The 24,771-nt window shown below is 44.6% G+C and overlaps 1 protein-coding gene across 2 annotated transcripts in view; it reads left to right on the top strand.

Annotated features, from left to right (window-relative positions):
• Positions 1–24,504, top strand: part of RFTN2 (raftlin family member 2) — a 47,421-nt gene extending 22,917 nt beyond the window's left edge. The window contains exons 8-9 of one of the 2 annotated variants that reach the window (XM_079980050.1): positions 18,680–18,758; positions 23,699–24,504. In XM_079980050.1, the coding sequence (XP_079836176.1) occupies positions 18,680–18,758; positions 23,699–23,962 (343 nt within the window). In that variant the 3' untranslated portion in view covers positions 23,963–24,504. Of the gene's footprint in view, positions 1–18,679; positions 18,759–23,695 lie in introns of both variants that reach the window. The other variant, XM_079980049.1, reaches the window with a different exon arrangement.
• Positions 24,505–24,771: the final 267 nt, after the last annotated feature.

Genomic DNA, 24,771 nt, shown 5'->3' with positions numbered 1-24,771 from the left:
TGCAGTTTTTTGCAGACCGCCAAGACATCCCACCAAGTGATGATGCAATTGCACTGCTTTGAAAAGGTGTGAATTTCCAGTAACTTAGCAGTAAGAACAACAAAAGAGTCTTGTGGCATCTTAAAGGTGCCTTATATTCGTGGACTAAGGTCCACATATATCTTCTTCCTTTTTTTTGGTGAAGCAAATGAGAGCAGAAGGAGCTCCCCTGACTTGAAGACTTTTGGGTCTGGCTGAGCTGTTTCAATAATAATAATAATAATAATAATAATAATAATTTATTTGTACCCTGCCCATCTGGCTGGGTCTCCCCAGCCACTCTGGGCAGCTTTCAACAAAGATTAAAAATACATTAAAATGTCACACATTACAAACTTCCCTGAACAGGACTGCCTTCAGATGTCTTCTAAATGTCAGGTAGTTGTTTATCTCTTTGACATCTGATAGGAGGGCGTTCCACAGGGCGGGCGCCACTACCAAGAAGGCCCTCTGCCTGCTTCCCTGTAGCTTTCCTTCTCGCAGTGAGGGAATCACCAGAAGGCCCTCAGAGCTGGACCTCAGTGTCCGGGCAGAACGATGGGGGTGGAGATGCTCCTTCAGGTATACTGGGCTGAGGCCATTTAGGGCTTTAAAGGTCAACACCAACACTTTGAATTGTGCTTGGAAACGTACTGGGAGCCAATGTAGACATTTCATTTTTTTTGTTGCTGGCTAGATAGACATATAGACTATCTGCTGCTGTTGTTTTTAACTTGTTTTTATTAAGGGTTGTATCCATTGGTGCCCTTCCACAACCAAGTTCTTCCGTTCACAGTCTTTGCTAACAGGACAGAAAGAACAATGATTATTGCCATTCCTTCCTTCCTCCTGCTGCAGCCCACAACCACCATCTTCCATCCCAGAATCGTAAAATTGTAGATTTGAAGGGACCCTGAGGATCATCTAGTCCAACCCCCTGCAACTTTGGCATTATGAGCATCACATTCTAATCCACTGAGCTACCCAGTCCCAGAAAATTGGAAGCAGATTTTCAGGGAACTGTACAGGGGAGGGAAATGGGCAAAAAGCCCCTCTCCTCCTCTTGCAGGGGATGCAGGTGGCTCTGTGGGTTAAACCACAGAGCCAAGGACTTGCCAATCAGAAGGTCGGCGGTTCAAATCCCCATGACGGGGTGAGCTCCCATTGCTTGGTCCCTGCTCCTGCCAACCTAGCAATTCGAAAGCACCTTAAAGTGCAAGTAGATAAATAGGTACCGCTCCGGCGGGAAGATAAACGGCGTTTCCGTGTGCTGCTCTGGTTCGCCAGAGGCGGCTTAGTCATGCTGGCCACATGACCCGGAAGCTGTATGCCGGCTCCCTCGGCCAATAAAGCGAGATGAGCGCCGCAACCCCAGAGTCGGCCACGACTGGACCTAATGGTCAGGGGTCCCTTTTCCTTTACCTTTTACCTCCTCTTGCAGAGTCATCCTGGATCAAAAGTCTTTCCATGAAAAGAAGAGCACCAGAAAATTCAGCCCCAAGAAGTGTGCAATGTGCCCTCTTTAAAAATAATTAAACGTCTAAACCCATATATACAAAAACCAACATAGCCCCACCAATTAATTTGTTTCTAATTACTTCTTTTTCCATAAAATGTCATGAAATAGGAAGCACATCCCTCGGGCCATGACTGCGGCTCCCTAAGCCTGTTTTTCAGTCAACTTTATTTCCTTTCCCAGGATACTGCAAGAGAAGCCTGTTCTGCCCTCAACAAACTTGTAACAGCTATCAGCTTTGACAAATGAACTAAATATACCCTTCAAAGCAGCCAAATTAAAGAAGAAAAAAAACAACTGTTAGGAAGGCGAAAAACAGTGTTAGAAAGGTAAACTAATTGCAGTGGCGTGCTATCTCCTTGTCAGCCTAAATTATGCATTCTTTGGCAAAGGCATAAAAGAGAAAGCAGGGTGTGAGATTTAACTTATAAAAGAAACTCCTTTTTAATGCACTTTCCCTCCCTCATTGAAATTCAGTAGAAATTCCACCATCACTCAACTCAGTTGTGAATTAAAGTAAGCCCCTGGACATTGTCGTGTTCCGCATTTTAATAAGCCCAGACATCACACATGTTAAATTTGCTTCCAGTCTAAGTAGCACTTGCCTGCTTCCTTGTTAAAATCAAAGTTTTGCCGTAGTCAGACTATTTTAATTATTCCGTGCCTTTGTTCAGGAGGGTACACAGCAAAGGAAATGCCTTGTTGCCAGACAAATTCCTGGGATCAGAATCCTGCACGTTTTTTTACCTATCAGGAAGCTTTGCATGTAATACGAGGTTTTGTCCTTCTCCCCCTCTCACCTCCCTAGTCTTTCCTAGTGGAATATTTGGAGTTATTTCAAAAGCCTGAACACTGGTTCCTTAGGCACATACTAGTATGTGGTGGTACTTAATGCCAGGTGACATGTTTCACAGAAGATGCATGTATCAGCCTTCCAGTATATGCACATTTCTGTGTATACCATATTTTCCGTTCCATAAAACGCATCTGTTTTTTTAGAGGGGAAATGCAAGGGGGGGGGGAATCTTCTGGCTTAGCCCCTCTGTCCCTGCCCCCACCTCCTGGAAAAGCCAGCAAGAGCCGCACGTTCTTTAAAGGGAGCGCGGCTCTTGGGGGCTTTCCGGGAGGTGGGGGAAGGGACTGAGGGGCTAAGCCAGAAGCTAGAACAGCGAGAGGGAGCACTGTGCGGTGAAAGCAGCAATCCCTCTAGCTGTTCTAGCTTCTGGGATAGCAGCGCAGCCCGCATTCGCTCCATAAGACGCACACACATTTCCCCTTACTTTTTAGGTGGGAAAAAGTGCGTCTTATAGAGCAAAAAATACGGTACATTGTTTTTAATTAAAAGTAGCAGGGCTGCAAATTTGATGGGAAGAGTTGGTCCCTGCCCGCCCCTCAAAAAAACTCCCAAACAGCTTTTTAATTACTCCTCTTGCAGAACCAGAGACATCACCCATTAACTCAGCAGGGCAGTGTAAGAATATGTAGGAAGCTCACAAGTAATAAGCAACAATACTGAAGGGAAATGGAAATGAGTTAAAGGGAGTGGAAATGAGGGGGAAGAGAAGGTTCAGATTGTTAGGGTTAGGAGATGGGTTAGGAGGCCCAATGACTGCGCTGCATGAAACTATTTTAATAAAATGAGCTGCTTATATTTGGAGCCCTTCCAGACAGCCTGTTTACGGAGGATTCATTCTGATTTACCTAATGGTCAGGGATGCCATCGGGTGGGGGGCGCTGAGGCCCCCCAAAAGATTTCAAAGAAGGGTTTGGGTTTTGCTGCAACTGGGTGCACAGTTGCTGGTGGTTATGTCTTTCTCTTAGTAGTAGTAATAATAATAATAATAATAATAATAATAATAATAATAATAATAATAATTTATTATTTATACCCTCCCATCTGGCTGGGTTTCTTCAGCCACTCTGGGCGGCTTCCAACAAAACACTAAAATACAATAACCTATTAAACATTAATAGCTTCCCTAAACAGGGCTGCCTTCAAATGTCTTCTAAAAGTTTGGTAGTTATTTTTCTCTTTGACATCTGGTGGAAAGGCGTTCCACAGGGCGGGTGCCACTACCAAGAAGGCCCTCTGCCTGGTTCCCAGTAACTTGGCTTCTCGCAGTGAGGGAACTTCAAGAAGGCCCTCGGCGCTGGACTTCAGTGTCCGGGCAGAATGATGGAGGTGGAGACGCTCCTTCAGGTATACTGGGCCGAGGCCGTTTAGGGCTTTCAAAGTCAGCACCAACGCTTTGAATTGTGCTCAGAAACGTACTGGGAACCAGTGTAGGTCTTTCAAGACTGGTGTTATATGGTCTCGGCGGCTGCTCCCAGTCACCAGTCTAGCTGCCGCCTTCTGGATTAATTGCAGTTTCTGGGTCACCTTCAAAGGTAGCTCCACTTAGAGCGCATTGCAGTAGTCCAAGCAGGAGATAACTAGAGCATGCACCACTCTGGAGAGACAGTCTGCGGGCAGGTAGGGTCTCAGCCTGCGTACCAGATGGAGCTGATAAACAGCTGCCCTGGACACAGAATTGACCTGCGCCTCCATGGACAGCTGTGGGTCCAGAATGACTCCCAGGCTGCGCACCTGGTCCTTCAGGGGCACAGTTACCCCATTCAGGACCGGGGAGTCCTCCACACCTACCCGCCTCCTGTCCCACCAAAACAGTACTTCTGTCTTGTCAGGATTCAACCTTATGGAAGTGGATGTGCTAGACCAGGGATGTCCAACAGGTCGATCGCAATCTGCTGGTAGATCCCCGTGAGGTTTGGGTAGATCGCGCTGGATCTCTGGGTCCCTTTCCTTAGCGCTGCTAAAATTTACTCCTTCCCTGTCCCCTCACCCTGCCCTCTGTTGTTGTTTGATCTCCGGAAGGGAAGATGGAGCTTTCTCTGTGCTACTGTTTTCAGACATAGTGATCTTTTGGTGAGTGACTTTACCCCTTTGTCCCTTGTCTTTAACCCTCCCAACGAAAGTTTACCCCCCCCCCCAAAAAAAGCTTTTTTTAAACCCCTAAAAAACCGCCTTTCTCCTCCCTAAAAAAAGCTCAACAAGTTTGAGCTGAACCCCCCCAAAATGGGGGTAGATCACTGCCAGTTTTTAATTCTGAAAGTAGATTGCAATCTCTTGATAGTTGGCCACCCCTGTGCTAGACCAATGTCTTGCCTGGGCAGTGAACTGAGTGGTGATAAGAATGACGACGATAAAAATAATAAAGGAAGATTGTACAGTGTATCTTAATTTTCTTAATGCATGGGAAGTCAGCACAAGCAGTCCAACCGTATCCAGTCATCTTTTTGTGACAAGGCTCTGTGCCTTAGACAGCTGTGATCTGCATGCGGAAATTCAGCAGTTCTGTTGCCACGTCAGGAAGAGTTGCACCTGTTGGATTTTATCAAGCAGCTGTTAAAGGCACAGAACATTTGTCAAGAGAAAAAAAGGTAGCGACTCCGACATAACGGATCAGAGCCTTGTCTGAATTGTTCCTTCAAGGTGCAATCTGTCCCTGTCTAACAAACATTAAAAAATGGCAATCCAGCATTTGATCTAATAATAATAATAATAATAATAATAATAATAATAATAATAATAATAATAATTTATTTATACCCCGCCCATCTGGCTGGGTTTCCCCAGCCACTCTGGGCGGCTTCCAACAAAACACTAAAATACAATAACCTATTAAACATTAAAAGCTTCCCTAAAGAGGGCTGCCTTCAGATGATATGAAACATTTTAAAGAAATAGGTTTTGCCCCTTACCAGATTCAGGAAATAGAAAATTGTTTTCAATACTTCTAGATAGTTCACTGAAAACAAGATTTCTTTTTCAGTTTTAGCTAACTTTAGTTGCATCAAGGCCTAACAAGTCTAAAACATTTAGACTTTGATGCAACTGAATGTAGTTGTGACGTGATTCAGTTCATTTGAAATCAGTGATACAAGTGAATTGTGACTGAATTAAATCCTGTTGCTTTCAATGGTGCTGCAGTTGTGCACATACCTATCTGGGAAAGTAAGAGTTGTTCAACAGTGGGACGGTCTCCATCGGGAGCTTGTGGACTCTCCTTCGTTGGAGGTTTTTAAGCAGAAGTTGGATGGCCATCTGTCATGGATGCCTTATGTGAAATTATTTCATTGCAAGGTTTGGACTAGATGACCCCTGGGGTCACTTCCAACCCTAGGGTTCCATGAAATACTGTTGTTGTTGTTTAGTCATTCAGTCGTGTCCGACTCTTCGTGACCCCATGGACCAGAGCACGCCAGGCACTCCTGTCTTCCACTGCCTCCCGCAGTTTGGTCAGACTCATGTTCGTAGCTTCGAGAACACTGTCCAACCATCTCGTCCTCTGTCGTCCCCTTCTCCTTGTGCCCTCCATCTTTCCCAACATCAGGGTCTTTTCCAGGGAGTCTTCTCTTCTCATGAGGTGGCCAAAGTATTGGAGTCTCAGCTTCAGGATCTGTCCTTCCAGTGAGCTCTCAGGGCTGATTTCCTTCAGAATGGAGAGGTTTGATCTTCTTGCAGTCCATGGGACACTCAAGAGTCTCCTCCAGCACCATAATTCAAAAGCATCAATTCTTTGGCGATCAGCCTTCTTTATGGTCTAGCTCTCACTTCCATACTTGGCATAGTTCATAGCTTCTCTGAGTTATTCAAGCCCCTTAGCCACGGCAAGGCAGTGGTGCATGAAGGGGATGAAATACTGTATCTTCATGCATTTCCGCCCCCCCAAAACCAGCTTCGATCCGAATTGAGAAAAAGAATAACCTAGCTGTGTTCCAAGCTAGTAGTGTTGCGAAGATTGTAATCAAAATGGGGCCATTGTGAAATAGCAGAAGTATCAGTATGGCTGGGGGAATCCCAAGATTTGCAGAAGTACAAAAATATCTTCACACACACACACACACACACAAAAAAAGATCAGACTGGTGTAAGGAAGCTAACAACAGCGCAGTGAGGAACAGTGGAATGTAGACTGTCAGCTGGAAAAGAGAAATGGAAAGAGCGTGGGATGCCCAAATTGGAGAGACTAGCTGTCTAGAGTGCTGAACAGGAGCACATTTTACATGTGGATCCTTTGGGATGAAAGGGCAGGGTAGAAACCAGTTAATTACCGTATTTTTCGCTTCTTAAGACGTACCTGACCATAAGACACACCTAGTTTTTAGAGGAGGAAAACAAGAAAAAAAATATTCTGAACCAAACAGTGGATGTATGATTTTTGTGGTTCATGCTGTTGCCACAGACATGATATGTGATTTGATGGTGAGTTTTTCTCCTCATTGCTTGCTTTAGTATTCCTGTCTCCTCTCCTTGCAAGTTCGCTGTCTTTACCTCCCCCCTCTCTGGCAGCCTCCTTTATCACTAGAGTCCCTTATCTCCCTCCCAATCGCTTGCCGATCAGCTGCTCAGTGGCTTCGTTTCAACAGCCCCTTCCCTCTTTCTAAAAAAAAAAAAGCAGCACAATCTGCTTTTTGCCCCTGGGCAATTCGGCTCCAGGGACCACGCATTCGCTCCATAAGACGCACAGATATTTCCCCTTATTTTTTGGAGGAAAAAAGTGTGTTTTATGGGGCGAAAAATACGGTAACCGAATATTGAGATAAGGTGATTCTTTATTTACTAGTCTTTTTGCTTTTGTCTGTAAATGCAGCTGTCTCGTTAAAACCAAGAAAATGCACAAACAATACATTTGAAATCTACGTTTGCAAGCAAGTTCTTGATGGAGGCTGCAATGTCGTAGGAGATGCTTTCGCACCAAGGGGAAAACCTATAAATGACTGGCCACAAGCCAGAACAAAAGTTGATATGTTGATGAAGCCCTGTTGGTTTCAGTGAGATTCATGGCCGTTGTCTACGGTCATTGCTATCAAGTTTGTTAATACTGCTGATGGGATTGTGAAATCCCAGGAGTGATTTTGTGACCTGTTCTTCTTCTGCTTTTGTCTTTCTTCTTTATGCAATCCTTTGCTTCTTCTAACATCCTGACACCCCTTTCTTATTTAAGTCTCAAGTAATCTAACAGCACATTCTCAACATGGTCTACTGAGAAGTCCTATTATATTGTAGTTTTATGTTGCACACTGCCCCAAAATCTATGGGTATAGGGCCGTATACTAACTAACTAACTAATTAAATCAATCAATCAATCAGTAGGACTTGCTCTCAGGAGGTGAGGGAGTAAACACTATTGAATTCAGTGGTATTTATTAGTGCATTTCTTCCATTTATATGCCACCATTTTCCTCCAAGAAGCTCAAGGTGTGACATACATGGTTCTGCCTTTTTTCATTTAATTCCCACATGAACCCTGTGAGGTAGTTTATTAGGCTGAGAGGCAATGACTGGCCCAAGGTCACTAAAGGACATTCTGGTCTCCCAGATCTTAAAGGTAAAGGGACCCCTGACCAATAGGTCCAGTCGTGGCCGACTCTGGGGTTGCGGCGCTCATCTCACTTTATTGGCCGAGGGAGCCGGCATACAGCTTACGGGTCATGTGGCCAGCATGACTAAGCCGCTTCTGGTGAACCAGAGCAGCGCATGGAAACACCGTTTTACCTTCCCGCCAGAGTGGTACCTATTTATCTACTTGCACTTTGACGTGCTTTCGAACTGCTAGGTTGGCAGGAGCAGGGACCGAGCAACGGGAGCTCACCCCATCGCAGGGATTCAAACCACCAACCTTCTGATTGGGAAGTCCTAGGCTCTGTACCTTAACCCACAGCACCACCCGCGTCCCTCCCAGATCTTAGTCATACTCTAACCACTACACAACGCTGCCTATCTGTCCACTTCTGAGTATAAATGCTTAAGATTGCATCGTTCGTCTGATTCTTCAACTCTGCATCCTTTTTCTTTGACTGCTTCCATTCCTTTCCATAAGAAAAAACAAAATAAAAAAATTCCTTCCAGTAGCACCTTAAAGACCAACTAAGTTAGTTCTTGGTATGAGCTTTCATGTGCATGCACACTTCTTCAGATACACAACTTCCGTTGCCCACTTTTAGAGACTCAACTCCCATTTTTCTCTGCATTCTCTTGCTGCTATTTTTATTATGCTCACTCGCCTTCCATCCTGAGTATTGTGCCCCTTTGATCTCTCCCCACTCCAATCCCAACCAGCTCTTTCTCTCTTCCTCTTCAATTGCCACCCTTCCCCCTCTTTCCTTTGCATTTCCTTGACTGCTGGTCTGTAGGCAAGGCCACAGCTTCCTTAATCACTAATACAGAAGCTAGTTTTCCTGTAGGAATCCAATAAAAATATTGTTCTGTATAATCAGAGATGCTAAAATTATACCTGCAGAGGATATAAACATTTGAAGATTGTCTGACTTAATCCAGCCAAAGCTTAACAATTTGGATTGATTTCAGAGTCTTCTTTTCTCGATGAAATGAATTGAACTTTGAAATGATTGACTTGACCTGGCTGTGTACACAATAATGTTTACTCCAGCTCAAGCGCACTCCCACCGCTGGCATTTGAAGCCAAGTAATGCGGGTTGCGCTGTGGTCTAAACCACTGAGCTTTGGGCTTGCCGATCAGAAGGTCGGCAGTTCGAATCCCCGCGACGGGGTGAGCTCCCATTGCTCGGTCCCTGCTCCTGCCAACCTAGCAGTTCAATAGCACGTCAAAGTGCAAGTAGATAAATAGGTACCACTCTGGCGGGAAGGTAAACGGCGTTTCTGTGTGCTGCTCTCGTTTGCCAGAAGCGGCTTAGTCATGCTGGCCACATGTCCCAGAAGCTATACGCCGGCTCCCTTGGCCTGTAAAGCGAGATGAGTGCCACAACCCCAGAGTCGTCCGCAACTGGACCTAATGGTCAGGGGTCCCTTTACCTTTACCTATGCATGACATTAGACACTGTCCCTAGGTATCCTGCAGCTTCTCGAAAAAATACTCCTGTTTGATGTGCTTTCCTTCAAACCAGCTTTCATCTGATTAAAAAACGGAAGCCATGGTTGAGCTGAGGTGTGCACATTGCAGGCAGTTGTTGCACATGCTCAGATGACCGCTTCCATGAATTGGAGTTGGTACAGGGAAACAAATCAGGTAATGGGCATAAAGTGAAGGCGTTCCCGCCCCTGCTCGGGTGTCTGCAACAACATAAAAATGTGACTTGAAATGCAACAGGGGATAACGGCCCTGCTGCATTTTAAGCCGCAAATTTGTACGCAGCCTGGGTCGTGCACTATCTTTGCAAGGACTGAGTTTAGTATCATAATGGCACATTATGCATCAGCGGTGTAGCTAGCTGCTTGGGCGCCTGGGTAGGGCGGAGCTTGCTGGCAACTGAGCCACTACGTCGCTCCCAGGAGAGACGCATGGCTCGGGCACACTGCAGGCCCCGTGGTGTAAGGGCTGCCCCAGTGCCACCCCCACGCCCCCCCCCCAGCTATGCTTCTGTTATGCATTTATATGAGTCGAAGAAGAAGAAGAAGAAGAAGAAGAAGAAGAAGAAGAAGAAGAAGAAGAAGAAGAAGAGGAGTTTGGATTTGATATCCCGCTTTATCACTACCCGAAGGAGTCTCAAAGCGGCTAACATTCTCCTTTCCCTTCCTCCCCCACAACAAACACTCTGAGAGGTGAGTGGGGCTGAGAGACTTCAGAGAAGTGTGACTGGCCCAAGGTCACCCAGCAGCTGCATGTGGAGGAGCGGAGACGTGAACCCGGTTCCCCAGATTACAAGTCTGTCGCTCTTAACCACTACACCACACTGGCTCTCCTGCAGGAATGGGGTGGGCCAAATTGTTTCCCTCTTTTCCATCCCTAAGGGGAAAAGGTAATAGGGTTCACAGCAGCTGGTGGTTTCGTTTCATTCCACTTTTAGCTTGCATAACTGCCTTTCTATATTACTCTACGCAAGGCGGTTTACAAGCTTATAACTCTACGCAAGGCGGTTTACAAGCTTATAACAATCTGATCCATTTATTTAGTTTTTATATTCTGCTGGAAGCCACCTGGAGTGTCTGGGGAAAACCGAGCCAGATGGGCAGGGTACAAATAACAAGATTATTATTTAAATTAGCATTATTATCTAATGCAAAACATAAGTTAAAAGTAAACAACTTACATCAAATAAAGTAATATTCAATAATCCGTTAGTGCGCAATGAAATTAAGTATCAGCAAACAATAAGTAAAAAGAAGTTCACTCCTAACAATTACAATTAATGATTACAAAACTATAATCAGTAATCCAGGCTATGTGGGAATAGAGGAAGCTGCTTTATACTCAGTCAGACCATTTGTCCATCTACTCCAGTATTGTCTACACAGACTGGCAGCAGCAACTTTACAGGGTTTCAGGTAGGGGACATTGCCTGAAGTTGCCAGGCATTGAACCTGAGACCTTCTGCCTCCAAAACACCTGCTGTGCCCCTGAGCTGTGGCCCTCCCCCTGAAGGAGTGTGTCTACCTCCATCATTCAGCCTGGACACTGAGGTCCAGCGCCGGGGGCCTTCTGGCAGTTCCCTCCCTGCGAGAAGCGAGGTTACAGGGAACTAGGCAGAGGGCCTTCTCGGTGGTGGCGCCCGCCCTGTGGAATGCCCTCCCAGCAGTTGTCAAGGAAATAAACAACTATCTGACTTTTAGAAGACATCTGAAGGGAGCCCAGTTTAGGGATGTTTTTAATGTCTGATGTTTTATCATGTTTTTAATATTCTGTTGGGAGCTGCCCAGACTGGCTGGGGAAACCCAGATAGATGGGTTGGGTATAAGTAATATATTATTATTATATGTAGGAACCCCGTGCAAAATGCACATCAGTGTGTAGGTATTTCCATTAACACTTTACTAACCCTGCCTCTCCTCTCTCTTTGACATGCTGCTAGAGAGTGAACCACCAAAGGGTAAGCTGAATTGTGAAGTATGCAAATTTCCACAAGGACCTTCCTGTGTTTCTCGTCTTTTGGGGGTCAACTCAGCTTCACTCAAGCCAGGCCTGGAAGGTGTGCTTGGAGCTAGAATCTTTAAATATGATGGACTGGACTGTCTAAATTAAATGCATGGTGACCTTGCTGAGGAAAACGTTGCTTTGCGTATATTGATGGATAACAGAAGCGACATGATCTTGGTCACAGCAATTCGGAGTGTGCTGCTCTTTGTCTTAAGCCCATTTCTGTGTTCAAATAGAAGTGCTGAAACTGCTTTTGTGAAAAGCATCTGGCTTAGAGGTGGAGAACTTGTGGTCCTCCAAATGCTTTTTTTGGTACTATTTTCATTAATATTTCATTAAGAGAATTTTATTTATAAAAAGATAAAGGGGGGGGGAAAGAAGGAAAAGAATGAGAGAGAATGAAAAAAGAAAGAAAAAATGCTGTTACATTTCCATGCATTATTATACAGATCTATGTATTCTTTTCAGAGGGACGCTGGTGGCGCTGTGGGTTAAACCACAGAGCCTAGGACTTGCCAATCAGAAGGTCAGCAGTTTGAATCCACACGACGGGGTGAGCTCCCGTTGCTTGGTCCCTGCTCCTGCCAACCTAGCAGTTCGAAAGCACATCAAAGTGCAAGTAGATAAATAGGTACCACTCTGGCGGGAAGGTAAACGGCGTTTCTGTGTGCTGCTCTGGTTCGCCAGAAGCGGCTTAGTCATGCTGGCCACATGACCCGGAAGCTGTACACCGGCTCCCTCGGCCAGTAAAGCGAGATGAGCGCCGCAACCCCAGAGTCGGTCACGACTGGACCTAATAGTCAGGGGCCCTTTACCTTTACCTTATGTATTCTTTTTATCCTAATAGTCATATAATTGTCAGTAACCTAACCCATTTTGTGTAAACTCATTCCAAATACCATTGTATTAATCCAAAGAAAGACTGCGTCTATAAACTGTCTATTCATATGTTCCCAGTGTTGTCAAGCCATTGTTAAAGGGGAATCGTATCTCTATTTTTCCCATTCATCAGTATCAGTCTCTTGGTCACCATTAGTGCATGTAGAATCCATTTTCGCTGTCCTATTGTCAGTTTCCATACAATGGGTATATAGTTCAAGAGCACATTCACCTCTGAAAATCTTAAAAATTTCCCCAAGTGTCTTGCTTATAGAGTCCAGCACTTTCTCCTAAAACTTAATAAGTGTGGGACACAGTAAAAACATATGTTTCAAAGAAGCATTATCCATATTACATCTCCAACAAAAAGCTACATTAGGTAGTCTTTTCTTATACAAATGTAAGGGAGTCCAATACATTCTAAGTTGTATTTTCTGTTGTAGAAGTCTTAGTTTAAGATCTATTGATACATCAAATACAAAAGCCAAATGTGGTCCTCCAAACATTATTGAACTACGGTTCACAGCAGCCATAGCCAAAGTAGACAGTAACCAGGGATGATGAGAATTGTAGCCATTTAACACAATATAAGTAAAGATAAAGTAAAGGGACGCGGGTGGCGCTGTGGGTTAAACCACAGAGCCTAGGGCTTGCCAATCAGAAGGTCGGCGGTTCGAATCCCTGCGGCGGGGTGAGCTCCCATTGCTCGGTCCCTCTCCTGCCAACCTAGCAGTTCAAAAGCACGTCAAAGTGGAAGTAGATAAATAGGTACCACTCCGGCAGGAAGGTAAACAGTGTTTCCGTGCGCTGCTCTGGTTCGCCAGAAGCAGCTTAGTCATGCTGGCCACATGACCCAGAAGCTGTACGCCGGCTCCCTCGGCCAATAAAGCGAGATGAGCGCCGCAACCCCAGAGTCGGTCACGACTAGACCTAATGGTCAGGGGTCCCTTTACCGTTACCTTTAAGTAAAGATCAGTACAATCCAGGATAGAATTAAGTGCATTAAAGCACATTGTATTCTGTGTACTGTGGTGTTCTAGTTAATTCTACAGGCTTTGTGATAATTCTGTGGGCAGAACTCCAGATGCTTGATGGAATGACATGTAACATTGGCTTCCTTGCAAATTCCAAACTTATGAACTGGGTGACATCCAACTAAAGTTGAAAATGAAAAATAATAATAATAATAATAGCAGCTGTGACTCAGGGGATAGCATATGGCTAAGCTGAGCACACACCCAGGCAATTCTGAGAATGTCCCTTTCTCAGAAGCTGCTCTCCACAGAATTCCCAAATTGCTGTTTCCTGGACCCTGAGTTCAAGACAGAGTGCTGAATTCATCTAGCCCAGAACGGTAGCAGAAGGCAGTTCAAGGACTCCTGCTAGCACAACTGCCCCCCCTGAGGCTTGTGCAATAATCTACAGTGGTACCTTGGGTTACAGGCGCTTCAGGTTACAGACTCCGTTAACCCAGAAATAGTACCTCGGGTTAAGAACTTTGCTTCAGGTAAGGTAAAAGTAAAGGTAAAGGTACCCCTGCCTGTACGGGCCAGTCTTGACAGACTCTAGGGTTGTGCGCTCATCTCACTCTAGAGGCCGGGAGCCAGCACTGTCTGCAGACACTTCCAGGTCACGTGGCCAGTGTGACAAGCTGCATCTGGCGAGCCAGCGCAGCACACAGAACGCTGGTAAGCGGTCCCTATTTATCTACTTGCACCCGTGGGTGCTTTCGAACTGCTAGGTTGGCAGGCACTGGGACCAAACGACGGGAGCGCACCCCGCCGCAGGGATTCGAACCGCCGACCATGCGATTGGCAAGTCCTAGGCGCTGAGGTTTTACCCACAGCGCCACCCGCGTCCCCCTTTGCTTCAGGATGAGAACAGAAATAGTGCAGCGGCAGCGGGAGACCCCGTTAGCTAAAGTGGTACCTCAGGTTAAGAACAGTTTCAGGTTAAGAACGGACCTCCAGAACAAATTAAGTTCTTAACCCGAGGTACCACTGTATCCATATATCACCCAGACCAGTATTAGGGGCAGACCACCATGACGGCTCCTGCGTCCTTCTGCTACCAGCGCCCAGCACGCTGAGGGAAAAACAAAGTGCAGCCAGGCGCTGGAGGCAGAGGGACTTGGGAGCAGTGTCAGTTTCACCAGCGATGTACCCCTGAGTGAAACCGCCAGCTTGTTCCTCCCTCTGCTTCAACAAGCCTCATGTCCCTCTGGCTGGAGCACGCTGAAGGAACATGGGGCTTCCTCAGCTGGGGGGCAAGAAGGCTCAAAGAAGCACTCCTGCCCCCCAGCTGAGCCTTGCCAGTCTCCCTTGCCTTCCGCCACCCTGGGATGGGTGAGGGGAGGTGCCAATGGGCTGCTGCTTCATCCAGGGAGGGAGAGGCTTGCTCCCGTCCCTGCCTGTGCCAAGGCAGCGGATGAGGCAGGCCTACAAACAGAGGGTTGGCACCGCTGCCTCATCCGCCGCTGCTTGGAAATGGGCTCTTTTCTGACATTTTCTGATGTACAGTGTACCTCAGGATGCGAATGGGATCCGTTCCAGAGCCCCGTTCGCATCCTGAATGGAACGTAAGACTCGACGGCGTGGTGCCCGCTTCGGCAGCACATATACTAAAATTGGAATGATACAGAGAAGATTAGCATGGCCCCTGCGCAAGGATGACACGCAAATTCGTGAAGCGTTCCATATTTTTGAATGATGTTGGACAGAAATTAAGTGGTTTCCAGCTGTAATGTTTAAGAGATATGAAAAATAAGGTTTAGAAATAAGTAAAAACTAATGGTGAGGATTTGCTGAACTAACAATTTCAATTGGAATACAAGAAAGGAAGGTATGAGGAGGTCTGGAAAATAAGTTAAAAGAAAATAAGTAATGGAAACTTTATGTGGTTTTTTTGTTGTTTTTTTGTTGTTTTTATTTTTGTATTTTTGTATTTTTGTTGTTTTTTCTTTCTGGTTTTTTATTGTATTATTTCTGAAAACTTTAATAAATATTCTATAAAAAAAAAAGACTCAACGGCGTGTCTGCGTGTGCGCAGACCACATTTTGCAGCTTCCGCGCATGCGCATGATGTCATTTTGAGCATCTGCGCATGCACAAGCGGCAAAACTTTTGGGTTACTTCCGGGTTCCCACGGAGCGCAACCCAAAAGCGCTCAACCTGAAGCACATTCAACTCGAGGTATGACTGTACCGCCACATCGCGGTGTTTAGCTGGCGGTATATTACGACATTGGCAAACAGTTATCACCCAGCCCTACCCCCCTATGCCTGCCCGAAACTTACTCTGGAGGGTCAGGAGAGACCCCAGGACAGTGTACAGGGCAAAGGGGGGGGCGTGTTCCATCTGGCAAAAATGCTTGCACTGCTGGGACCATCAGAAGAACGTGGCATCAAGTTCCCCTTACAGTCTGGAAATTTCATGTTATCTTTTTCCACAGGCAAAATATTTTCAGGGCATGAACATGCTGTCTGCCAAAGTTTAAAAAGCTGTTGAAATCCTTCCCCCCCTTTATGTGCAGCCCTTTGAGACAAAATTCAGCTTGTATCTAGGTGGTCGGTAGATATACCACTGGGGAATGCAGCCAGTTTTCAATACGATACAATATCTTTATTGTCATTGTCCCATACAGAATAATGAAATTGAAAAATCTACATAAGACATTTAAAAACCCCTAAAAACTCTGAAACCCCATTTTAAAATACAATATACTATAGAAACTCCTTATGCTGCATTTAAAACCAGAATTGCATTTGGGTAGAAACTGTTTCTCAGACAGCTAGTCCTGGCCTTTATAACCCTGTACCTTCTTCCAGAAGGCAGAAACTGAAAGAGATCATTTCCGGGGTGCGTACTATCCTGCGCTATCTCTGCAGCTTTCTTATGGCACCTGACAGCATAGATTTGTTCTAAGGTGGGAAGAGTGCACCCAATTATTCTCTCTGCAGTCTTCACAACCCTGGACAGCACTGTTTTTTCCCTGGCCGTGCAGCTCCCAAACCACACACACAGACCATAAGTTAATACACGCTCCACAGTACAATGGTAAAATGCCATCAACAGGTTTTTGTGGAGGATTCTCAGAAAATATAAATTCTGCTGTGCTCTCTTCATCAGGTCTTTGCTGTTTTCTCCCCAGGTTAGGTCATCTCTCAACTCCATTCCCAGAAATCGAAACACCGAGACCTGTTCCACGCACTTCCGCTCAATAATGTGGCTGAATATTTAATTTACATTTCCTAAAGTCCACAATAATCTCTTTTGTTTTCTTTAAATTAAGGAGTAAGTTTCCTCTTTTTTAAAAAAAAGAAAAAATAAGAAAGCTAGCTAACTGTAGCCATTGCGTCAGTAAGTTTCTGCTTAGATTAGTAAGAAGAAGAAGAGTTTCAGCGGTGGGCAAGGCCACCTCATCTCCAGGGAGCCTCATCTCCTTACTTGACATCTGGCAGGAAAAATATCTTATCCCTGGAGAAAACTAAGGCGTGAAGGAGACAGCTGGTTTGGAACAAAGGGGAGATTAAAAGCAGCTTTAAAACAACAACATAACCTTGCATGTCAAAATTGGTAATGATAGCACTGTCCAATGTGACTAAAATGAGATGGGCTGTGTTCTTGTGTGTGGACTGTGGAGGCCAGGGGTTGGGGAACTTTGCAGCCTCCAGATGTTGCTAAAATGCAACGCCCATCAGCACCAACAAGCATGGCCAACAGCCAGGGGTGATGGGAGCTATAGTTCAACAACATCTGGAGGACTAGAGGTTCCCCACAGCTGGAATAGATTGATAATGTGGGTGGGCGTGAGAGGTGCCACAAACTGATCCTAAGTTAGTCTCTCACATTTCAGTGAATAATAATAATAATAATAATAATAATAATAATAATTTATTATTTATACCCCGCCCATCTGGCTGGGCTTCCCCAGCCACTCTGGGCGGCTTCCAAAAAAATATTAAAATACTGTAATACATCAAGCATTAAAAGCTTCCCTAAAGAGGGCTGCCTTCAGATGTCTTCTACAAGTCTGGTAGTTGTTGTTCTCTTTGACATCTGGTGGGAGGGCGTTCCACAGGGAGGGCGCCACTACCGAGAAGGCCCTCTGCCTGGTTCCCTGTAACTTGGCTTCTTGCAGTGAGGGAACCACCAGAAGGCCCTCGGTGCTGGACCTCAGTGTCCAGGTAGAATGATGGGGGTGGAGACGCTCCTTCAGATATACTGGACCGAGGCCGTTTAGGGCTTTAAAGGTCAGCACCAACACTTTGAATTGTGCTCGGAAACGTACTGGGAGCCAATATAGGTCTTTCAGGACCACATAACCTGTGTTATGTGGTCTTGGCGGCCACTCCCAGTCACCAGTCTAGCTGCTGCATTCTGGATTAGTTGTAGTTTCCGGGTCACCTTCAAAGGTAGCTCCACATAGAGCGCATTGCAGTAGTCCAAGTGGGAGATAACCAGAGCATGCACCACTCTGGCGAGGCAGTCTGCGGGCAGGAAGTGTCTCAGCCTACGTACCAAATGGAGCTGGTAAACAGCTGCCCTGGACACAGAATTGACCTGCGCCTCCATGGACAGCTGTGAGTCCAAAATGACTCCCAGGCTGCGCACCTGGTCCTTCACCTGGTGGAAAGGTGGGGAAACCAGTTGCCAGAACGATTTAGCATCGTTCTTTAAGGAAGCGTTTAATAGTAAGGACCAGGAAATATATTCAAACGGCCTTTTCTTCGTTGCTGACAGTGCTTTATATTCTCTTTTAAATTCCAGATAGGCTGGAGGTAAGACCCACTTTCCTATACTCTCTGCAAGAGTCCCTAAGATCTTTTTTCTTTCCACGACAGTCATGGTCGAACCGGTCACGCCCTGTGGAATTAATGGTTTTGTCACCGGAATTTATGTTAGTTGAGACCACATCCTTTAGGAGTTCAGTAAGATTATCATGTGCCTCAATAGAAGCTTCTACAGATTGACCATTTATAATTTTTGATCTTAAATGAATTGCCGGTTCCGAATTGAGTCTGGTGTTAACTGCAGTAGACTACAGTGGTACCTCAGGTTACATACATTTCAGGTTACAGACGCTTCAGGTTACAGACTCCGCTAACCCAGAAATAGTACCTCAGGTTAAGAACTTTGCTTCAGGATGAGAACAGAAATCGTGCTCCGGCGGCGTGGCGGCAGCGGGATGCCCCATTAGCTAAAGTGGTGCTTCAGGTTAAGAACAAATTAAGTACTTAACCAGAGGTACCACTGTACTTCAGAGACCGTTTTATTCTTCACTTCGTAGGGACGTCTGCCTCGCGGTTTGGCATCTGTAATGAATTAACTAATAAGCAAACGTTCTAAAAGCAGCTTCTTTCATTTTTCAGCGAGGGAAATTTGGCCACAAAGCAAGTTGTTTTCCTCCAGAGGCCTGTTATGTGGAGCCCAACTGCTCAGACGCCTGAGGTAAGAACGATGATCGGAGTAGGTATGAGCGAACAGAAAGATTCAGGTGTGGCGCAACGGCTGTTAAAATTAGCCTGTGTTGTTTGCATGCGTCCGCTGCGCTTCATGACTGAGCAAGAGGAGTTTAAAGCCTCAACCAGAGTTGTTGGCTCAGAGGATTTTGCTCAACTTCTCTCCTGTTCTCTTCTTTAAACCTGCTTCTTCACAAATAGGCTAAGATAACACTGTGAAGACTTAGAAAATAATAATAATAATAATACAACAACAACCACTAGCTCCCCCCCCCCTTAGATTCTTTGTTGAATTTTCTGCAAAACCATTTGGCATTCCACTGCAATCCAGGGCAAGCATACAAATTATGCCTGGGGCTGTGTCTGGGAAAGAAAGAACTTCATTATAACCCCAGCAGCAGCAACAGAGGTTTCCTCCCCCCCCCCCCCACTCCACAATAAGGAGCACATTGTGTGGGGTTACGCAATGACTAGGATGAGCTCTGCGACAGACTATTATCCGTTTCCTCACGGGTTGAAAAAAAAAAGACGTTAAAAGGGCTCAGAATAGTTTGTGCAGTTGCTGACCTCAGATGATCCGTCGTCCAGCTGGGTCATTTCCCTGCGAGGAGTATCTGTGCAAAAACCACACTGGCTATTTTGCTGCTGCCTGAGCAGGGTGTGGTGGCAGAGGCCTCACGGCTCACAGTTGCCCTCTCTCCATAGTCACCGTGGCCCGATCACTGGGTTATTATTAACATTTTCTTTTTCTTCTTTTTTTATAATTTTTTTATTAGATTTTCCACAATGATAACGCAAACCACAAAGCAGAATGATACACAAAAACAGAAGGAAATAAAGAGAACAATAAACAGATAAGCAATAACAACAAACTTCACAAACAATTCTTCACAAATCCAACCTTTTAAACATCTTGGTTGACTTCCTCAAATCCCTCCCTTCTGAGTTTCCTTGTAATTAAAAGTAACAGCTTTCCAATATCATTATTAAATAAACAATTTCCAATTATAGTCCATCTTAGTCACTTTTCTTAACATTCTAAATCCCATTTATTTAATTATAACTTAGTTAATCCTAGGCCTATTTGTTTCTTTCAAGTAATTTCTAATTTTTTATATTACAATATTTATTCAAATAGTCCTTAAATTTCCTCCAGTCCTCTTGAAACTCCTCTTCTTTCTGGTCACAGATTCTTCCAGTCAGGCCAGCTAGCTTCGAAAATGTTAATTTATTAACATTTTAAATGTTAAATTATTAACATTTTCCTTAACAGGGCATCCCTACAAGCTACCGTTATGGATACCTTAAATGCAACCTCTGGCAGTGAGGTTCATGTATTCCCAAACGTAGGGCTCCAGCTGTTTTTGGACTACAACTTCCATCATCCCTAGCTAGGGCTTGTAATCCAAAAACAGCTGGCGACTACTGCGACCCGTGTTTTGTCAGCCCAAAAATGGAAAACGAGCGAGGTCCCAACTAAAGAAGAATGGCAGCTTAAACTGGTGGGATATGCGCATCTTACGGACCTAACACAGAATAAGAGGACATACGTTTAAAGAAGATTGGAAAATGTTTATTGAATATATGGGGGGGGGGAATTGTGCACACTTGAAAACGTTGGCAGCGTTAAGATAAATTCAACCGTGTATACAAGTTTTGATGGATGTAATAATGGGACACTGAATGGTCTTGTTTATGTAAAATACGCAGGGATTAATGATATGCAAAATGAACCATGGAAAGTGAAGAAGGGAAGTCATTGATATTTTAAGGTTGTTTAAATGAATGTTCCAAATTGTAAAACAGAAAATTTAATAAAAATATATAAACCGCTGACGGCCCAAGTTTAGGAAACCCTGTTCTAAACTAAAAAGTCCCAAACACAGTGACCTTTCTTCGTAGGGGAGTTTCCCCATCCATTTGTGTTGCCCTTTTCTAAACCTTCCCCAATTCTTCGATATCCTTTTTAAGGAGAGGGAACCAGAACAGTGCAGAGTCACACCATAGCTTTGTATAACAGCATTATGATATCAGCAGTTTTTTATTCCTTTCCTAACGATCCCCAGCATGAAATGTACCTTTGGCTACAGCTGCTGCACACCGTCTCTGATCAAAGCATTCAGAGATGGCTGCACATTATTCCTGCCCTGGCATCAGAAACATGCAAGCAGCAACTGTCTAGTGCACCCACTTCTCAGTCCATGCATGCACAAAAGCCTGTTTCCATGGGCACATGCGCTGCTCTCACTGATTCAGGGTGAATGGCATGCGCAATAGAAAACATCTCCTGTTCCTCAGTTTGTTCAAGGCAAATTCTGGATGGGCCCAAAAAAGTTAGGAACACTTACACTGCAATCCTGTACATATCTACTCACAAGTACTAATTAATTCAGTGGGGCTTACTCCCAGTATGTAGGACTGCAGCCTTAGGTCCTATTGAAATCAGTGGGATTTTAGTCATCATGACTTTTTTTAATTCCTTTCAATGATATCAACCAAGTTGTGTTGGATCTAAGTTAGCATAAACTTTTCTTTTAACATTAATTTTTAAAAAATTATTAAACTGACATTCAAGAAAAAACTGTCCTTTTAAGGAGCTCCAGAAAGGCTCTTTCGTTAACATTATCCATTATCTTCTAAGCTATTAAACCTAGAGTGCAATGCAAGTTTACTCAGCAGTTAAGTCCCAGTGGGGTTTGCTCCCAGGTCAGTGTGCTAATACAATTGTGTTACAACTTTCTGTGCATAATGTTCTCAGAGACTTAAGATTAAAATGTGAGGCATCAAGCACAAACCGCCCCCTACAATTAAGAAATTTATTATTCCTACGTTTATTTTATTTTTTTAAAAAATAAACTAAAACAATATAGCTAGATTACAGTAATGTAACATTTATTTAAAATTATCTCCAGTGCATTGGCAGCCCTCTCTCTCCCTGTTTCCTTCCTTCACTGCTTTTTTATAATGAGGAAAACAGAAGAAGGAAAGAAATGTGATTGGGGGAGCAGCTCTGTTTAAAAACCTCCGCTCTGGCTAAACTGCTACTGCATTACATGCCAAAGTAATATTAAGTTCTGGGATATTTCCTTCCAGAGATGTAATAAGCTAAGCAGCACAGGCAGCATTTAAGAACTCCCATAACTTTTACGTACTTTAATGCGCCCTGTTTTTGCATAGCAGGGATATCAACTGGCTGCCCCATTCTGGCAAATACCTCCCACATGCTAGTCCAGGAGCCGGAGGTTTTCAGTTACAACGAAATCAAAGAGAGGGTACAGAATGGCAACCTTATGCCTCAGTACCTCAAAGGCAGCAAAGGTCAAACAACTGCTGATCCCCCACCCCCAGGGCTTTTTGACACAGAATATTTAAACCGAAGAGCAGAGACAGACGGCCCTCCTCTTCTGTGCTTCAAAGATTCACCCGTCCCTTTTGATTCAGATCCTTTAGAAACATTTTTCAAATCGCAGTCCCCTATAGCTAGCAGCTGCCATTACGTTGCTAAAGTTGCCCATGTTGTGGCGCCTTGCAAATGATGCTGTTTAATAAACCATAGGCGCTTTGCAAAGGGATGACTCCAAGCTTACAGGGCCACCCCGACCATGTCTACTCAGAAGTAAATCCCACTGAATCCAAGGAAACCTATTCGCAAGTAAATGGGGTTGAGGATTGCAGCCTTTGTGAATAGGCCTATCAAAATCAATGGGACTCGTCGGTTTCGATGGGTCTTCTCCAGGCGTTTTTAGACTTTGTAGATGACATGGAGTTCAGGGGGATAAGGGATGAGGACAAATCTTATTCCTAGAATTTCCCACCCAGTGCTAAACAGAGGCTAGATAAAGGTAAAGGGACCCCTGACCATTAGGTCTAGTCGTGGCCGATTCTGGGGTTGCGGCGCTCATCTCGCTTTATTGGCCGAGGGAGCCGGCGTACAGCTTCCGGATCGTGTGGCCAGCATGACTAAGCCGCTTCTGGCAAACCAGAGCAGCACACGGAAACACCGTTTACCTTCCTGCCGGAGCGGTACCTATTTATCTACTTGCACTGGTGTGTTTTCGAACTGCTAGGTTGGCAGGAGCAGGGACCGAGCAACGGGAGCTCACCCTGTCACGGGGATTCGAACCGCTGACCTTCTGATCGGCAAGTTCTAGGCTCTGTGGTTTAACCCACAGCGCCACCCGCGTCCCTAAACAGAGGCTACAGGAAAACAATTTTATAGTGGGAAGAGCAATGCTCTAATCACACACGCTGTGCTCCTGAGGCTCCAATACCTGTTCAAGTATTGGCTATGAAGTATTGATTTAGATTCCTAACGCAGACTCAAGTTGTATCTCTGAGAGCTTACTTTTATCTTCTGCTTGGTTGAGCATGTCTTTGGAGAATTATTCTAAGTAACCCTCTAGGTCAAAATCACGGCATCTCCAGCATCACAAAAATATGCTTTTGAGCCCCAGTCTGTTATGCAGACAGGACCAAATTAAGGATTCTTTATCCAAAAGCTTCAATGGATGTTGGGAGTGTGAGATTCTTTGCCTGTTGCATTAATTTTTGGTCCCTGTTACAATGTAAGAGTATGGTGCAAAGTTATTGCTTGGCAGGGTCCCCCCGTAGCTCACTTGCACAGCATCTAAAGGCTTTTCAAACTCCTGGGAACTTGGCTTTACCCAGCACTGGCCACACATAATTATGAAGACAGGGATGGGGAACTGCATGCCAGAATTGGAGCTAACTTTCGCTTCAGACAATAGATGTCACAAGTTTCTATCACTGCACAGGAAACCAGTGCGTGGGACCAGACTGTAAATTCTGCAAATATTCAGCCATTTCATTCTCGATTCTTTTGTTCCCAGATCCAAGTGCACATTCTTTCAGCTCCCTTCCTCTGTGAACTCTTAATTCAAATATTCTTTTTTTTTCCCATTTCAGAAGAAATCCACCAAGCAACTTAGAGAAGAAAAGGGAAAGGCTCCCAGCAGAAGTGTTGGATTAGACACAGCTACTTCCCAGCCTGCACAAAATACACAAGCTACGGATGAGTTTCATCTATCGCCTTCTGCAGAGTGTTGGCCCAAGGACAGAGCGGTCCACTTTGAAAGCTTTGCCGGATTCAGCAGCAGTGATGGCATCCTAAGGGAACTAGATGATGGGCAGTTTGACCCAGAAGATGGAGTCACTCAGGTCACTTGCATGTGACCAGAAAATGGATTAGATGGACCTGTACATATATATTTTTTAAAATGTAAAAATAGAAATTGCTTTTTATATGTGTCGGTATAATTTTCTCCCTTTGTCTTATACAAACATGTGCACATTATACTTCCCCTCAACTCCGTAAATATGCTCATAAGAAAGGTAAAGGTAAATAGCACAACTCTTACTTGTTTAGTGTTGGCGGAAGTGCTAACTTTAGAGTGAGGTCTGTTTTACTGGGATTTTGAATTTCTAGAACAACACTATATGACATCTCAGCAGTCTTTCTGTCAATTGGAAGCAACTGCAGATAGGGGGTTGCCTTCTGCTCTTCTGCAAAACATAAGACTTTTTACAAAGTGCTTGAAATGTAATACAGCAGCATTTCTCTTAATATACTGTTTTAAATATCATAAGGTTTAACACCAAATTAAAACTGTACATAGAGAACCATGTGCCATTTTTAGGTTTCAGGTTTAAACTCTCCTCGTGTTAAAAGAGTGCAAACTCAAACACTATAATAAAAAATTGGTACTAAAAACAAATCACTAATAGTGTGCAGTCATAAGTGTTATTAGGTGGCTATTTGTGAATGACTGGAAATCATGACCTACAGAAGAGAGATAAACGGGTTTAAACCCAGTGCCTTGATTTACTTTTCGTTGTAGAGGCCTTATGAATATATGATGCTGCATTGTACAAAGGTTCAAAATACATGTGAGATTAAAAGTTCCTGTGCAGGCTTTTAAAAACACAAATTGCATCAGCAGGAGTGATAATTAACTGGATCAGAGCAGTCAAGGGGTGGGAAT

The sequence above is a fragment of the Podarcis cretensis genome (assembly GCF_951804945.1).
Source record: "Podarcis cretensis genome assembly, chromosome: 1".
Taxonomy (NCBI): domain Eukaryota; kingdom Metazoa; phylum Chordata; class Lepidosauria; order Squamata; family Lacertidae; genus Podarcis; species Podarcis cretensis.
This window is presented reverse-complemented; position numbering and strand designations above follow the sequence as displayed.